The sequence below is a fragment of the Austrofundulus limnaeus genome, unplaced genomic scaffold (genome assembly GCF_001266775.1).
Source record: "Austrofundulus limnaeus strain Quisiro unplaced genomic scaffold, Austrofundulus_limnaeus-1.0 Scaffold34, whole genome shotgun sequence".
In the NCBI taxonomy this organism is placed as follows: domain Eukaryota; kingdom Metazoa; phylum Chordata; class Actinopteri; order Cyprinodontiformes; family Rivulidae; genus Austrofundulus; species Austrofundulus limnaeus.
Genome location: NW_013952436.1, coordinates 2,056,715 through 2,075,154, shown reverse-complemented (window position 1 = coordinate 2,075,154; position 18,440 = coordinate 2,056,715). Strand labels below are relative to the sequence as shown.

At 41.3% G+C, this 18,440-nt stretch overlaps 1 protein-coding gene across 8 annotated transcripts in view; it reads right to left on the bottom strand.

The window, feature by feature from the left end:
- The window catches only part of unc5a (unc-5 netrin receptor A), a 206,560-nt gene that overhangs the window by 26,471 nt on the left and 161,649 nt on the right, over nucleotides 1-18,440 (bottom strand). For 5 of the 8 annotated variants that reach the window (XM_014006104.1, XM_014006101.1, XM_014006096.1 and 2 more), the window contains 5 exons: nucleotides 15,791-15,955; nucleotides 7,599-7,826; nucleotides 6,597-6,896; nucleotides 1,166-1,253; nucleotides 546-714 (listed from right to left, as the gene is read on the bottom strand). In XM_014006104.1, coding sequence (XP_013861558.1) covers nucleotides 546-714; nucleotides 1,166-1,253; nucleotides 6,597-6,896; nucleotides 7,599-7,826; nucleotides 15,791-15,955 — 950 coding nt within the window. The remainder of the gene's footprint in view (nucleotides 1-545; nucleotides 715-1,165; nucleotides 1,254-6,596; nucleotides 6,897-7,598; nucleotides 7,827-15,790; nucleotides 15,956-18,440) is intronic. The other 3 variants (XM_014006099.1, XM_014006100.1, XM_014006103.1) reach the window with 1 other exon arrangement.

The window sequence follows — 18,440 nt, the reverse complement described above, 5'->3', positions numbered from 1 at the left end:
TGTGTGTGTGTGTGTGTGTGTGTGTGTGTGTGTGTGTGTGTGTGTGAACACCAGAGGTTGTTCTCAACTCTGTCCAATTGCAGCCCTGGCAGTTCTGGTTGCTTTCAAATTTCATGGGTAGAAAAGAGTGGGGGAAGGAACTCTGTAATTGGAAGCAGTAGTCAAAAATGGTCAAGGAGCACTCAGAAGAGTACTTTGAGGATCAGTAATTTGCTTAGAGAATTTCTATTTTCACAAACATGTTGCTTAGCAACCCTTTAGCTGAGGAGAGCCGGTGCTCCAAGGCTTTTGTTCTAGCTCAACGAGAAAAAAAAACATWAAAAAAACCTGATGGTCAATATAATTTAAACCCTGTGGAGGAGTGCCGAGCCAGATCTTCCTGCGATACACAGCGCGGAGTGTGTATTTCAAGTCCTGGCTGTGAAAAGTTTGTACTTTTCACACAGAAGCAATCAATAGATCCTGTAAAGCTTTACAGATAAAACTTACTGGCAACTTTGTTTTTTCTACAAAGGATTTGCGCCGGAGTTACTGTGCAGCCTCACCTCCCAGGCGCCTTCGTAGTTCTGCTTCTTGAGGCGGACGGCCCAGTTATCGAGGCATGCGTCAAAGCAGTGGTCCATGCTGAGGATAACCGGCCGGCTCAGGACTACCCCCGGAGGGCCACAGCTCACAATGGGGCTCAGGAGGGTCTGGCAGCCGGCCAGGGGTAACCTAGAGAGCAGAGAGAGACGCAGAGAGGGAGGGAGGGGAACGAATCGAGACAAAGTGCTTGTAATTAMTAAGATATTAGTGAGAATTTACTGGTCTCTTGAAAGCAGAATATGATACTGTCACCTCTGCAAATTATCTAGCAGCTGGAACAAAGAATAATTAAAGCCTGCTGGACTCACCGATGATGTGAGGACCGAGCAATAACATAACACTATCACTGCGCTTTTAGAGGATGAGAGCAGCAGGCCAGATAAACACTGCCTTCCAAGCAATTCATTTAACTTAAACAGTGCACATCCTTGTAAAAGGCTGTGTTATTTATTTACATCCCTCCTCCGCAGTGCTGGCACAGCCTCTTAAGCCTTTCCTAATGGAACAGTAGAGCATCAAAACAAAGAGCCTAGTGGCATTCAGGGAAGACTGCCAGTTAGACAGTGCTAAACAGACCTACCTTAAATCTTCCTTCCTCTGAACAGTGAGATAAATCTCGTAGATCTTTCCTCTGGGGATGGCCTCGGGAGGAATGAGCAGACTGATTCCTAATGCAAATAACAACAAAAGAGAGAGGGGTGGGGGGAACATGCTCATTTGTTGTGACTGAACAACACTTTTGTCATCTCACAAAAGCAACCAGCCCACATGATACAACTGTACAGCAGAAACAAACAAAAACAGCCACATCTCTTCTGAAGGTCAGAGGCAGCCTTCTTCAGGTGCAGCAGATGCAGATCTGTGCAGCTGCGGCACGTCCCCAATATCAACAATTAGCCGAGACGAAAGCACGTGCTGCATCGCGGTTTAAACGTCCTCCGTCTGCCACCAAGTAGATAATTGAGACCGTGGAACAGACTACTCCAGGAAAATCGCACTTCCCCAGGAGTACGTTCAAATGCACGCCGGAGAGCACGGAGAGCTGCTGAAGCCGTTTGAGAGCTGCMGCTTTTATGTTGGGATTCTTGTGCCAAAATTACCCCTCAGAATGCCATTTTAAATGTAGGCCGACTAGCGACTGCGTGACACAGTTTTAACAATCACCCGAATTTAAACTGGGCCTGTTTACTGTTAAGAAAGCATCTGTCTGAACGAAGGCGAAGGTGTTTGAATGCTCACAGCTTTTAGTCCATAAAACACGTCACTCTGAAATGATGATAAATGACAGAATAGCTTTGAGTGGATGTATGCAAGTGTAAGATTTTATTTTATTTATTTTTTTCCCTGTTCCTGCGTCCCTTTGAGAAAATGTGTGCCAATGCGTGGTGTAGTCAACACAGCTTTGAGTTAATCCATGCATAAAATATGTCTAAGAGACAGGCAAAGGAAACACACACACAGGAGGAGAGAGGTGGCAAAGAAAACATGCAAAAGGTTTTGTTTTTCTTCCACAAGATATTGTTTCGTGCTAATCTGGACAGTGAACAATGAGCCAAATGGAAATATTGTCTTGCAGTGTAATTATATAAGCTCTGTACTTCACTACTGTAAATAAGAAAAGCAAAAAGTACAGTAATGTACTTTTTTTAAACTATAAGATCTACCAGAATCTTCACTTTGCCTATTTTTGTTCCTCCATCAATGCTCTTAGCGCACCACTGACATTTGTGGACATTGACAATTATTTCAACCAGCTCTGCCATTAGTCAGAGGCTTAATTGGAATAATTTGTTCAAGGTTTTATTCCAAGGATCTTTCTGAGCAGAGTGTATTTGGCACGCGCTCGTTTCATCTCATCTCATCACTGCACCGAACACTTCGACTATTCATGCCAGCAAAGTCTCCATGTAGGTCACTGACAAAGCATTTTAGGACATTATGCATCTCAGATACTGCACAAACAAAAAAATACATCCTACACTGACTCGGTGGTTTATTTAGTCACTTTTTAAACATTTCCACCTGATGTGACATTTTGCTATATCACAGAGAAAATGATGCCTCAGGTTTAAATCAAGCGAGCAAACAGACAATTACTGCACACAATTCTCCTTAATCACGTTGTTAAAAATAAGCATTTGATGCAACTTCTCCTCCTTAAAGTAATTTATATACCAGACAAAAACAATACTGCTTGTTTTCCGTTTGAATTAAAGTTCCAGCACATTTTATTTGTGAGATATCAACTCATTAGAAGCTCCATGTACATAAAGTTTAAGGTTTGAATGAGACGATGAGCTTTAGGACTCAGCTGTTACTAATAAACTCTCCTTGTTAACATCCAGTCGGACACATTAAACAGGTGTAATAAAACAATACAGCAGCCTTGTTCTCACAGTARGTCTCATCGTACTGTAGCAACAGATGTTAAATTATTTCAATGATACTTGTCTTGTTTGCTTGAAGTTTAGCAGTAAAAAAGAGGGCCAACAGAAGAACAGTGACATCAACGTTTGGAGTTTGCATGCTCTCCTTGTGTGTGTTTTTTCCTCCAGGTACTCCGGTTTCCTCCCACAGACCAAAAAAAAAAAAAAAAAACCCACATTTGTTAGAACTCTAAATTGTCCAAAGGTGTGGGTGAGAGTGTGAAAGCGTGGCTCTGTGATGGACTTGCGACCCGTCCTCTGGTTGGATCCAGTTCTTTTACGTAAGCACAAGAAAACATGAAAACATACAGGCAGGAAACTCAATCAGTCTGCAACACTGCTGACAATTATCCTGCACAGACAACACTACGCAGACCCCCGGGGCTTTGACTGACACTCTGCACTTCTGTGCACCGTATGGWTTTTTTTTTACCTCCAAATGGATTCCAGAGTTAGAAGCAATTTAGTTTCCACCAACTCTTAACTGTGTAAGATCAAAGACCCACTTTTGTCACAGAAACCAAGAACTAATGAAAATGTTTTGACCTTCATGTTTAAAAGCTCTGAATTAGTCTTACATTTAGTCTGCTTTGACTAAAACTAAACACAAAGTACTCAGCTTCAATATTATTAGGAAGTCACAATGGTTGTTTGTTCAAATAAGTGGAGCAGTTTTTCAGTGGTGTTGCCTCGCAGCAAAAAGCTGCTGTGTTTCAGACTCGGCTGTGTGGTGCTTGAATGTTCTCCTCGTGCTTTCATGAGCTTTCTTTCTTCTGTTGTCCAAAGACATGCACATTAGATTGTTTGGTGACTCTGAACTTGGCATGAGTAAAGTGACTGGTTGTTTCACTCTTTGTGGCCAGGTGATGGACTGGCACCAGCTTACTGCAGCCCTGGATGAATTTATCACCAGCCTGTCTTTACAGATTCTTCTTGAAGCAGTGTGTATAACTCCTGTTTTCAGCAACATTTATAAGTTGTTTAAGCTAATCTAACAACGTTAAGGAATCTGGTTATGATAATGAGACAAAGAAAAACCAAACCCGTTCCATCCGTAGCGCTGAGACGTCTTTGGTGAACAAATGTGTGCACATTTGAGTTCATTTTCTTGTGCCACAAAAAGCWAACCATGATACAAGAAAAATCAACAACATATTGAGTGCTCTTAGGTTTGACAACAATGAAATCTCAAGTCATAAATAATAAGATAGAGAGATACTGTGGGCTTTTATCAACCCAAATATAAAAGCTCCCTTTGGGTTAAGAAAAAGTCTGGAGCACAAAACAACCAGACCGAGACTTGAGACTTGGAAAGGAGTCTGCTTCTAACAAGAGGATTTTTACTCTCGCTCTCTTTTTTCTTTTTTTCTGACTTTTATCAAGAATTAAAATGATAGACAACAATTATAATTGCTAATTTGCTTGTTAAGATCATAAAACTCAAGCTCTGTGAGCAAATAAAAGATTACCAGCACGATTTAGAAGTTAGTGCTGATGATTCACAGCAAGAATATCGCATGTTCGATCCCCGGTTTGACCCTGGAGTCTCTCTGTTTGAGGTTTGCGTTTTCCTCAACGTGTTTGTGTTGTTTTGTCTCTTTTTTCCTCTCACAAACCAAAAATATGTGCATTAGGTTGCCTTCAGACCTAAACTATAAAGCATTCACACTGTTGAGATCGTTCTTTCTTCTGTACATTCTTCATATACCAAACGTTCAGCTCCTTCAGGACATTCTGGCTGTGACTTTTGGTACTTCAGCAATTTATACTTTTGGAAATATTTAGCTTTTTTYGCCATTATTTTCCTCACTGAAAATAAATGGAGCTGTCTTCAACATTCTTAAACCCCTTCGAGATGTTCATAAATCTTCACTGTACTTTTTACRTTTTGTTCTGGTTTGGCTTTTTTAACTTCTGTGCTAATTTCAGCTTTCTTTGGCTTCTATTTAGCTGATTTTAGTTTTTTTTTTGCCTTTTTAGCCATCATTCTGATCTTTTCTACTATTCTGCTAATTTGCAGCTTCTCATTTTGATAATTTTAAACTTTTATTTTGTTCCTTTCACTTTGTTTCTACCCTCTTCAGCTACTTTTCTATTTCTTTTACTTTTATCTGTATCATTATGCATTTCTCAGATATTCTATACGTCTAGAAGATTTTGTTTTTACTGTTTGGATTCTTCAATTCACCTACACTGCCATCACTAATATGCACCTTCATTTACATTCATTTATTTACTGTACTAGGTATATGTACATTGTTATATATCACGAGTATAGTGTTATTTGTTTTTCTTTTACTTATCTTTATTCTATCTCACCCTGTCATGTTTTGAGCTGCTGTAATATGCAAATTTCCTCCCCACTGTGGGATCAATAAAGTTTTATCTTATCTTATCTTATCTTATCTTATCTTATCTTATCTTATCTTATCTTATCTTATCTTATCAGCAAGTCTCAGCTATTTTTTTAGGTTACACCTGAACTGTTAACATTCAGCAGCAATAACAGTTCAGCTTTTAAATATATCGGTTTCTTCAGCAGCTTTTAGCTAAGTTATTATGCACACACTCAGACTGCACTTTCGCAGGAAACGCAATTTCTGTGGTTTCAGGTTAGCAATGGTGGGCACCTCTAATCTAAAAATTAGTTGCACTTAYCTCTAATATTTAGGTCCCCTAATTCTAAAGCAATAACGCACTTGAAAACTTAGCAAAAGCTAATTCTAAAGCACCCAGCTGACCTATGGAGCATTCCTCAGAGTCAACATGAGAATATTTTCTGTGTGCAGAATATTGTCAATATTTCATCTGGTGGAATGGTTCCCAAAGTTGGGGTTGGGACCTCTTTGTGGGTCATGAAACTTCAAGTGAGGGTCCCCAGATGATTTCCAGACATCAATTTAAATACAAAAAATGCTAATAGAATATTTTCATCATGATTATTGCAATTTCTTAAATAATCGTAAATGAATAAAAACTAATATCATAGTTTAGGTTTGTTTATAGTTATTACAGTTTAACAGAGTTATTTGCAAAGTTTGCCCATGTAAACAAGTAATATCTGGGGTCACAAGTGTCTGCAACTGTTATTTTGTGGGCCGGAAGCAAAAACCTTTGAAAACCACTGATCTAGTGGACAAATGACACACATATGAYCAACACGTCTGACAGCTTTCACCCTCAGCTGTTGACAATAATGTTGAMCAATAATATTTAAAGAACTCAATTAGTGCTTATAAATTTAGCCCATACATTTAGCAAGTGAGAATCCACTAYTGAATTAAGAAATTAGCAAAAGCCCTAAAGCACTAATCAGGAAATTAGTTCCCCTGTTAGTGCTTTAGGGGAACTGTGCCCACCACTGCAGGTRAGTTACAGCATCTTCACAGTACTGATCCCTGTGTTAAAGTGRCCTAAAATGCTGTGAAGTTGTTCTGTTCCAACAGTAATATTTATTCTGAAATCTTACTGACAACCTGAAATCASAAACATGCAGTTTAGATCACAGAAAGTGGTTGTTTGACATTTTAGATCTTTATTTATAAAGCCTCAACACCATCATGAAACCTAAAGCAGAGAACCCACCTGTGTTGGGGATGGTCAGTCTCCCACCCAGGAAGTTGAAGGTCCCATAGGAGGCGTTGGCCACGTCCCGAGGAAGCGTTTTAAAGTAGCTCTGAGTGGACAGCCTGCTCACGAACTCGGCTGGGTCRGGGTTCAGCTTGCCATTGTGCAGCGTGTGCGAGCCGTTGGGCAGCGGGTCCAGCAGAGGCCCGTTGGTCATCGAAAACTTGCCGGCGGCATCGTGGCGTGAGCGCAGGGTGCCCTGGTAACTGGTGGTGGTGGTCGTCAGATCAGGCTGGATGGTTAGCAAATGGGAGTTTTCTGTGTGAATAGTGTAAACAGAGATAGAAAAAAAAGAAAGCAACATGTCAATCTCTATTAGTGTTGGTGTGTGTGTGTGTGTGTGGGGGGGGGATCCTACATCACAGAGACAGACCTCACACTCGCTAAAACTGTCGCAGAAAACTGAAACAAACACTGAAAGAGACACATGGTTTGGAACGCAGAGCACATGCACACGCTTGACAGCACGCTAACACAAATTTTACCCAAAGCCAGTCAATTCCTGCCCCTCCCCCCCCTTCCAACTCCTCTATCACTGTCTGTCTTTTTAGCAACTAGACAATCAATTCCAAACAGGACTCAGATGCAGCTCAGCATCCAGAATGCATGAAAGCTTCTTTTATTTCATGGTGAATCACAGGCACTGCAGCCCAGCTCCACAGCTCCATCCACCTCAGACAGTTGCATTTCTATTCCTTGCTGTTAAATCTCAGAGGCTCCACGCAGGCTGCAAACAGAGTGGGTACATTTCCTCAGAATGAGGTGGAGGCAAAACATAWTGTGTCAGGCAGCAACARGAAACACACACAAACACACATTAATCTTTCTTGCACCATGAACCACTGCAAACACGTTCACACCACAAACGTAACGGGTTTGGAGCTACAGGAAATGGATGGATGCTGCACGGTCACAGTGGGAAGACGGACACACGAGGGTAGAACAAAAGTAGTGTCCTACTGCTGTGGGGCGGCCTGCGTGGCCGTGGCGCCCACACACCTGGCTTGCTGGGCTTGATGCCCATAGGCTGGAAGCCAGTGGTGAGGATGGACGAGTCCGCCACGTCTGCYTCCAGGCCCTCCTTCTTGCGCCGGTACACCAGGACGACCACGATGAGCAGCAGAGTCAGACACAGGACCACCGCCACCATCCCCACGTAGAGCGCCACATCCTCGGCCCCGCTCACCGCTGCAAGAGGAGGATGGAGAGAAGTGATCATTTAAAAGACAAACACTCGTGTTGGTGTTTATTGCAATATTATTTAGAAAATCACAGTTTGATGAAATCTGAGCTATCAAAGTAGTTTATGAAACAGTTCTRTACTTTTACTTAATCATATTTAGTTATGTAATAGGTATTAGTTATGTAAAACACTATTTTATTTGAAACAGATTAGATTATAATTGTCCAGTAGCTTGTAGAGCCTGGTTTAGTAACAATAAGTATTTTCTCACACCGCTGAGGAATATTTTTATTACTCTGCTGTATAATGATGCTTCTGTTCATTACAATTTGTGGGAATCATGCCTCTTTAGAGTCCCACAACATKATGTCAACTGAAGTTGCTTGGAAYTAAGAAAGAGGGGCTTTGAGGAAAATAGGTTGGTAACCACTGATCTAAGCCATGTGAGGTTTCTGATCAACGTTCTAGACATTAAATTCAGAGGAAAAAAAATCACTAAAATGGTATTTTATGGTCTTGGACAGGATCATTGCAATGCATTAATTTGTTTAAAAAAATCCATAAATCTCCTCAAGATTTGTCTGATCGTTTTGCAGATGCCCCACTCTGTTTCCATCGAACTAACAAACAAACTGATATTAAAATAATTTAATAGAGTTTATAATTGAGTTAATAACTGTATGTGTGCAGCTGTGAAACAAATTTAAATCATCAACCCACCAAACTGATAGCTAGTTTCCATGTTTGGTTTTGGCTAAACTTCTTGGTCTTTTCTGAATTATTTTTGTTTGTTCAGATGCAACTTTGCAAACATATTCCACGCTGTCACATTCTTTAGAGAAGAGGGTTTTCTCTGGGGCTGCGAGCTTGGGGTCCCTCTCGGGGTCTTTGGCACTGGTCTCCCTTATGTCGGCTTTGGGCTTTGCGGGTCGGGTCTGTGGTCCCCCACAGTCACTTTTAAACATTCCATTGGAGAAGATCTTGTATATACATGTATGCTCACAACCGCACACAAACAGGTGTTTACATCCTGGGATTTCTATTCGGGCACTGACTGAATGGTATGTGCATATGTGTATGTATAGATATATGTATATGTGTATGTATAGATATATGTATATGTGTATGTGTATATTTACAGTATATATATGAAAGTGTTTGGGTATGTAGCTATGGGTATGTTCATGTGTATATGTATAAATTTATATATGTATATGGGTATGGTTTTCAGCAAGGCTATAYTCGTTTTGCTATCTTTGTTTTGTAGGTGTGGAGCCAAGAAGTCGGGTGTGCTGTCTTGTGTTTTCTCAACATATATTTCACATATCTTCTAATCTCTCTTTCAATCTTTCTCGTTACATTTCTCTTTCTTTTTCTCCTATTAAAAAAAGCCACTGATGAAGAAGAAGCTAAGATACTAATATTCAGATATTCAGTTCTGCTTTCTATTGAAGTGGCAAAAAAAGAGGGTTTTCTCCCGACTCGGTCTCAAAACTAGTTTTTTTTATTTATTTTTTGTTATGTTTTCTTTGAGTGTTTTAAATTTTTACTTTCATGAATGTTATTATTTATTATTCGTCCTGTAAAATCAGAACAGGAGAATCTGAGATGTAGCTGTGGTGGAGTTTCATGCAGACAGTCTGACCTCTCAGTGAACTTCTTTGAATGTTCGCTCTGAAGGTTCACCACTTTAATGTTTTGGACTTTTTAATAATTCTCACTGTAAAAATAACGGACACCAAATTGTTTGGTAAACTTACCCAGAGTGACAAGCAGAAATAATTGGTTTTCTGAGCTCATTTCTGATGTCATTCCCGTTAAGTGTGTAAACACACACCTAAAGGCTTTCCAGACCAGCTAGAACCGTACTGATTCTCCAATACTGAGGTGAAAAAAGTATATTTTATCAGCAGCTACTTCTTTCATCACACACTTCTGAATTTTTAGTTTTAGTAAAATAATAACACTGTAACTGTTCACTTGACACATTTAAGACCTGATGTATACTATACAACTTTCTTTCTTACATCTTGATATTTCCTATCTTTTACATTTCGAAGCATCTCCATGTGAAGGCAAAAAAAAATCTATTTTTACTGTTTCTGCAAAAGAACTGGAATTTTCTCTTCCCAAAGTACAGCAGGAGTATGACAGCTAAGCCGAAAAACAATGTGTGTGCGTGTGTGTGTGTGTGGATGTGCGTGTGTGTGTGTGCGTGCGTGTGTGTGTGTAGTTGTGTGTTCTGTAGGAGAATGGAATCTGCTGCAGCTGTCTCCATGCGCTGCTGGTATCCGGTGGAGGATGCTCCCAAGGTCTTTGTGGAAGGCCATTGTGGCCGGGAGCCACTGGGGCGTAGTGCTGTCAACTGAAAACAGTCAAGGAGGGGAGGACGCATTGAGCGTTGCAGCTTTGAGGGACGGGCAACAACAGAAAAGGTTAAAGTGCTGCAGGCTGGCGCGTGCTGAGTTGACAACAAAAGGAGGAGGGTAGAGCAGAACAGAGAATACGAGAACAATCGTACGAGGAGGAAAATTAGAATTAAAAAGGCCAACAGGAAGGTAGAGTGTGTCTGACTGACAGCGTGTGTGATTTGCATCTCAACGACATCTCTGAAAGGTTTGAGTCGAACATAAGCCTATTTGAGTCATCGTATCACTGTATTTACCACTGTTTAGTCTTTTCCAACACTCATATTTAAAAGCACATATTCTTTCATGTTTTTATTGGTGTTGGTGAATTTTACGTCAATTAAAAAGTTTTTCGTATTCATTCAACATGTTGTATCTGACATTGCCAAGTAGGAGTCTCTGCAGTACACAGGGGGAGTTTCTTGTTGGGCGGAGTTTGTCCTAACTGTGATTGGTGGAATTTGGTATATAAGAGGACATTTTTGGGTGTGGGCAGAGTTTGGAAAAAACATGAGTGGTTGGATTTACTTGTTTTGTGAGGCAAATTAAATGATGAAGTAATGGTAAAAGTAAAAGTGTTATGAATATATACATATAATTTAACAACTTCAAATTTGTTATTAGTCATGACTAACATTAATATTCATGATCTGATCTTGTTCCATATGTACAGCGTTCAAATTTCATGTGGCTAGCACCTTCCTGTCTTGACGAAAATTAATATTTATGTTTAAAATTATAGGTGCTTTCTGGCCGTTTTGAGCTACACAGCCCTCATTTGCCCAACGTTCATCCAATCCAATGGTTATAGCTTCTTCAAACCCCACCCAAAATAGTCAATCTGACCAATCCTGTCTTTGGCAAACTCCTCCAACACACCAAGAAACTCCCACTTAGTGACTGCAGAGACCCCTGTCTCGAACATTGCCTTTTTATTCTGCCGTAAAACCCGCTTCTTCAGACTGACATACAAAAGACTTTAAAAGGAAAGCCAGAATCTATTTCATGGGTGATTATCTCAGTACAAACTGATACTTTAAGTAGTGGGATTATATTCAGCTTACCTCTATGTCCACATACAACCAGAGATCTCTTGACAAGTAATCAGTTGTGAATGACCCACTAAAGATAAACACAAGACTGTGTTGTGTTTAAGAACACACTTGTGGCACGAGGAGTCCTGCAGATACACCTGCCCTGTGTGTCTCAGCGGGTCAGTTTATGTATGTGCCTCTCGTCGTTTCTGACTCCAGTCTCCTCAGGCAGGTACAGAAGGTGCTTAACGCTGAGCAACTTGACAAACGCTTTAGAAATGAGCTACAGAAGAAACAGGAAGGGGAGACTATTTCTGAACATCTGATTAAAGTTCCCAAATCCAACCGTTTCTTGTGAGTCAAGATGCTGCGATATTTGAAGTGATACGTATGTGCAGTTTGCTGAAGGTGGTGCAGTCATACAAAAGACAGACACAAAAGCTGTGAGCAGAMAAATGAGCCAGATGCATCTGATTTACATTAGCTGGTTGTTGTTTGTTTTCTGAGGGCATGCCAAAGACACCTGGCTAACCTTAGATGCAAAGATCCAATATCGCTGCTCTTTTTCTCTCCGTGAACAGTGAGCTCACAACATAACAATAAGGGTGGTCAATCAGGGCACTCACCACACCCCCTGCCTCTCCTCCTCCGTTCTGACTGTAATCTCCGGTGTCTTATCAGAGCATCACAGAGTGAAGTTTTATCTGACCCACCAGGTGTCACAGCCCAACGATCCCAGTGCTCACTGCAGCCGCCCTCGGCTCCCTCCGGTCCCACGCTCATTGATTTCCACGATGCCAGCCAATAATTGAAAGGACATCCATCACACGTTTAATTGACACAGCTAATCAGGTTTTATAATTGGATGGGCTCTACTTTAGTCCCTCTTCAAAGTGCCCCCTCTTTCCACGCACTCCATACCAATTTACCTCTCTTCCGCCCTATCCATCATCCCATCCTCCATTTCTACTTGACTTAATTGCTGGAAAGGAACTTTTGAATTACTTTGTTCTGGGGCCGCTCATGATGATCGACACCTGTCTGAGGATAATCTAGAAATGTGATGAGATGTTTTGTGTGTGTGTTGTTGTTAGAAATGACCTCAGGCCAATCTCTGTTTGCTTCACTCTCTGTGAGCCTTCAACTTCAGCTCCTCAGACTTGCTCCAGGGCTGGATGGTCAGGGATCAGTTTCTGACTTCAGATGGGCTCTTATAATTCATCTCCTCTGAGGCGATGAATTTGGTCGCTGTTGAAGTTTGAATTCTTGCCGTATTGACAGTCAGCACAATGTCCACACCTTATAGTCCTCCCACCTCCCTCTACCTGCTTTCTCTCTGCTGCATTGATAAATAAGAGCTTCGGAGCCCGCTGTGCTTCCTCCCTGGGCATTTATCAGGAGACATGAGAATATATTTCATCCCATGGCCAATCGTAGTCAGTCGCCTGAAGATGAATTACCCTAGAGTTCTTAAGGTCAGGGAAATATGGCTACTAAAACTCTCAAAGTGAACGCGGCCATTACTATCTCCACAATACAGTCGTCCCATCCCTCAGTGGGTCCTGGTGAAATATGGCCCAAAATAAATGTCTGGTTATTTTTCACACAGTGCCATGACCCTGCTCTGACAAACAAACTCGTAAAGATGGAGAAAAAAAACAACATTGACTGCTTTGCCACCAAATTAGCTTCCAAATCAGCAAAAAAAGCCTAAAAACAAATTAATAGCTTGATGTGCTTTGCCTAATTATTTTTGACACCACAGAATGGGATGCTGTCGAAAATTAAGTTCATTACCTTCATTACGCACATTAGGCCAAATAATTGTTTTTATGTTGTTCTAATTTCCTGTGCCTGAGAATAATGGCACTTTTGTTTTTGCCCGCTACCCTCTCCGTGCCCTCTAACACCTGTCTACCATTTCAGCTCAGGAACGGTGCCAGCACGTTTAGCATTTCCCTGCGCTGGTTTTGCATAGCTACGTCTTCTTGGGCTTCACTTGTTTGCTTTATGAAAATGATCCAYCTTGAATCAGATCTGTTTGTTTCCCAGCTGTAACACAAAACTGGGACTCCAGATTAGTTCTTGTGTGCGCAAAGCCCAAAACAAATCACCTCATCTATAACATATGTCACTTTTAACGTAATGAAGAAGATTAGAGATGTTCCTCAGACAAAGCACAGCTTTCATTTTATTGTGACTGTGACTTCTGCTGCAGTTTGTTTCTTTTCTTTTTTCAATTACAATGGAAGGAAAGGATGTCTTTTGTTTCAGGGGGAATGTTTTCCATCTTAGCTAATAGCCTGCAGATATGGTTGAAGTCTGGGAGCTGCTGACAAGCCAAAACCACTTTGCTACTTTGCTTATTTTAATACTTCACACAGCAATTGTCTATGGAAACACATCTGCTAGGAACAGATTGGGACAGGCACTCTTCAGAGGCCAGCGCTCAGCCTTACACTGTCACTATAAATACTGAGTGACTCTGTGTGCGTGTGTGTGTTTGTGTGTGAGAGAGGAACAATAACTGGCATCTTTGTGTATATTTCCTGCCTCTCTGAGGAAGAGCTGCTGACCTTTGATGATTGGCCGACTGAGCTCACTGGATCACTGCACCAGCCAAACACAGCTATTGCTCGACAGACACACACACACATACACAGACGTAACACGCGCACACACAAGAGTGCTGCTAAAACTTATATAAAATGCAACACTCACATACAGTAGATCCCAGCAGATACTATGCCCCTCCCCATCGTATCATGCATCAGTCCATTTGATCACGTCAATCAGTGCAAGATGCATAATTCAGTTTATTAATTCATCGGCTCATGTCAAGTGAAAACCCATTAGGACTTCAGAGTTTACAGATCAGCCAAAGAGTAACTATTTATATCGTTTTCTATTTAAGACGAACGCCGCCCTCTTGGTTTCTGGATGAAAAACTYCAATATGTTTCTGTCTTTGATATCTGTGGGAGATGATGGAGCGTCCTCCTCGTGTCCATCTGGTCAGCATCGGACCCCGCGGTGCCCCCTTTCTCCTTTGGCCCTAAGAGATCTGTCATTTCGCTTCCCCACAGAATAAACTCGCACTTTTTGTGACACGCAGGGGAGCGGCGTGACATATAAACTAAGGCATCCGGCCAGCAACCTGTGTTTGTATGAGAGAGCAACACAAAAGCATTTTCACCCCCCCCGAGCACGATCACAGTGTACACACACCCACGCACACACCTGCTTGTGTGTTTTCATAGCTGATTTGACCCGTGGCCGTTCCTCTGGCAGGTTGTGTTTTAATCAGCTGAGGGATGCTTCAATTCGCGCCTCTATTAATAGGTCAGAGGGCGTCACAGTGCCGACCCACGTGGCAAGGCGGTGTATTATCTTAGCAGCAAGTGTCGCATGGGTGTTAATTAGAAATGATCACCTAAAAAGGTCACCCAGGTAGCGAGGAGCCAGCGGTGGGCAACAGATGAAGCTAATGTGTGAACATGTGCCTGATGGGAAGGACAGTCTTTTCTTTTTTCTTTTCTGAAGTTAAACATTTATCACTAAAAGCTGACACCATGAGGAAGGAGGAGATGTTTATTTGATCTAATGWAAGTTTAAAAATATTTAAAAGTAGATACAAAGTCATGAAGAGAAACATTTTTTCCTCACTTACCCTCAAGCCTGCAGCCTCCTATTAGTGGCTAATTGATTAATTTCGTTTGGATCTATGTGTTGTTTTAGTGAAGTGAGATGAAATTACTCATAATTGTTGTTAATTAATTTTCATTATAAGAGTTGTTTTCACTACTTAAAGTAGACAGTTGCTTTTAAATCCTTCTTTTTCACATTTGAATCATTCAGTTCTATATAAAGTGGAACTGTAATGCTCTGGTCTGAATTACACCTTATTGTAACTCCACAAGCCCCTCTTTCATCTCTTTTGTGAGGTGTGTCTCAGATTAACTCATTTTGAGACTGTGTCTTTATATYCAAATGAGGCGCTTCGTACCCCTCCCCKCTCAAGCTTCCAGAGCGGTCCAGTTACGATTATATAGTGGCACAGAAACTTATTTTCAAATCAATTAAAAGATGTCAARAAGGGAAGATCTGTCCATCCAGCCTTACATGGAGCCAGAGTCTGACCCGGAGCCAGAGGAGGATGAAGACAGTSAAATTGTAGTTGGTAAGTCCAGACCTTATTTGTCAGTTCCATCACAAAAACTTTGATATAATAGTTCAGAAAATGTGACATAAAAAAAGAGAAAACTGAAGGGGATGAAAAATAAATCCCGAACAAAATATAAAAAAAATATCTTTGCAGTACAGGGAGAGACTAAATGGTTTTTTTTGCACTCCAAGTACACATCAAAAAGTATCTAATGGCTAAAAAAATTGGATTTTGATTAAGTCCAKTTTAAAAGTTAAAATGTTTACTCAAAAACAATGCGATCAATCTGTCTAAAGCTTCACCTTCTTCATGGTTTTAGAGTTAAACATAAAGTTTGCAGTATGTGGGTGGTGTTGAACTCACTCTGTGGGCACTGCTCGCTGGTACAGTTTATAGACTGGAGGTCGAGCCCCTGGCAGTCTTTGCCCCCGGTGCCGGGTGAGGGCTGGGTGCACTCTCTGCTCCTCCACATCGAACAATCTGCTCCGCATGCCGACCACTTGCTCCACTCGCTCCAGCCTCCATCCACTAAAATAAAAACCAGACATGTAGTTAAATTGTTATTCTTAAAACAGCTAAAGGGCATCTCTAAAAAGTTGCAAATTTGTCTTTTTTTTGTTCGACAAATATGAAGTTTTCTAATGAAGGTGTAAAATTCTGACACACAAGTGGTGCAAAAGCCGTGGTTTCTTTGCAGGTGTTGCCATCCTGTCTGAACCACTTGTTAGAAAGTGTAAACCTGGTCTTGATACCCTATAAAGACATGCAAATCCACTTGTTCATACTTAAATCCAGCAGCTGCACTGGGGAAACCACAGTGTGTAAAAACTGCTGAGGAGAGCCAGGTTGTCTCATTTCTGCTCTCATTGTTTATTTTCATCATGGAAATCAGATGCAAATAGGTTAAACCCCACTGGCATGAAGGTGCTGCATAGCACAGTGCTACAGTTCGCCAGGCCCCGGCTGTCAGCAGACCAGATCTAGTCAGGAACATTTTTTCCCCAGCCCACTGTCAAACATACAAGCTTCAAGTTTTCCTGAATAAATAAACGCTGGTGCAATTAAACAACCTGCTTTCAGTTTGATTACTTTGTCAAACAAGATGTTATCGAGGCGACTGCTGTGGTGCCTGCAGCACAACTGGATGCAAAACCTAAGAACAGGAGGTCTCGCTCTGAGCCGGGAAGAATGAGCATTACCCCTGCAGTTCGACCACAACTTCAAACAGCRCCCGTCATCAGCGCAAAGCAAAATGAGACAAATGAAAATGGGGCCGTAATAGTTCTGAGCACGCCTTGTTATAAGAAATATCAGTGGCTTTTCTCCACATGGAGAAGGAGGCCATTTCGCAAAGGTGGGGGTAATTTTGGCATTGTGGCCGGTGGAGGTGGTGGAGTGATTCTGAGAGCGACACGGTGCTGGAGCCTGGAGGAGGTTACCATTCGGCTAATGGYAAAAAGAGCAGTAATGAGCTCTCATGGGGGGAAAAACACCTCTGTCTCGCTCTCTTTTCCAGATGTAAGGGTGAAGGGGACCTGATGACATTCATTTGCTCTCTCACACACTTCTACGACAGCAACCCTTCCCCCGATTGACCAGAGAGGTAAGAAAACCTAAGTGTTCATTAATCCTGGCAATAAAAAGTCCAGGGGAAATGACCCCCAGACAGCAGATCATACCTACAGCACTTCACCAGGCTGTGCTTAATAAAACATAAGTGAGGCTGCACATAATTTCATAATTGGAACAAAAATAGGTTTAGTTTGATTTTCAAGCAAGTCTCAATTTGGACAGCCAAGCTGACGAGCAAATTAGACAAAGTGTGTGAATTAAACTCAGCTCTCACACCAATCTGTATGTTTGTCCACGAGTGTTGTCAAATGACTGCTGAATTTGAGAGCACTTGTATGTGTCTSTGGTGTGGTTTGATGCTGACACAGCTTGGACCTCTTTTTTTTGGAGTCAGATCCATTTGGCAGAGGGAGCAGAACCAATCAGATAATTGTCCTTGTTTGGCATTGAGTGGACCCATCCCTGGGCCAGTGGGCTGATTGTCCAGACTGGGAATGAAAATGATTGAATAGCAAATTACATCCTAATGAATATATTATGTTGCCCCTCAGTTTATCCACGCCGCTGTGAAATATAAAGAGATGAGATCAACATCTGCCTTGACGAGATGATAAAATTCTACTTCTCTTTTCCACCACAAAGCACGACTAATGGCCATGCAAATGACATTTTCAAACAGGCAGATTGGTGTGGCAACAAAGTGATGCTTCAGGATGGYAGATGTGAGACAAGGAGTGCGATGCGAGGCTGTGGGAAATCAAAAGAAAGATGAAAATGCATAAACAGGCCTTGATTGCCCGTCTCTGAATGCAGGTCACATATTTCAAGAGGAAAATGCGCCTCTCCCGTGAGCACAAACCAAATAAATGTATGGTTCACACAAACCTTTCTCTTAACCAAAAAAGCACTAAAATAGAGAACTTCTTTTTAAAGGGATCCATGATTAGTTGTAACATTAGACTTTATTTGATAAARTTATATTTTAACTGTAAAATAAAGACTGTAAAAACACTATAGGATGTTTAGTTTTTATCATTTTTAAATTAAAAGTTTAAAAATATATTACACGGACGGGGCCATTTTATTTACACACAAAGCATTCTGGGTAAATGACATGGATAGGTCATCGGTGCGAGGATGCTAGCGAGCTATATCCACCCTGAAGGTTAATCTTGGACAATATCTGATGATCGACTCTTTTAAATGAAACCAGAGAGCGTTGACAGAGAGGAGAAGGTAGAAATGACTCAGCCTGTAACTGAAAATATGGATGGAGGACAACAGAGCTGCTTCATGAAAGAAGAACCTCATCTTAGCCTGTTAGCCTTTGCGCTAGCGCCAACGCTATATTTCTATATGTATTAGCTCGGTGCTAGTGCGACAAACAAGCTAAACTGAGGTCCTTCATCCACATTTTCAGTTACAGGCTGAGTCATTTCTA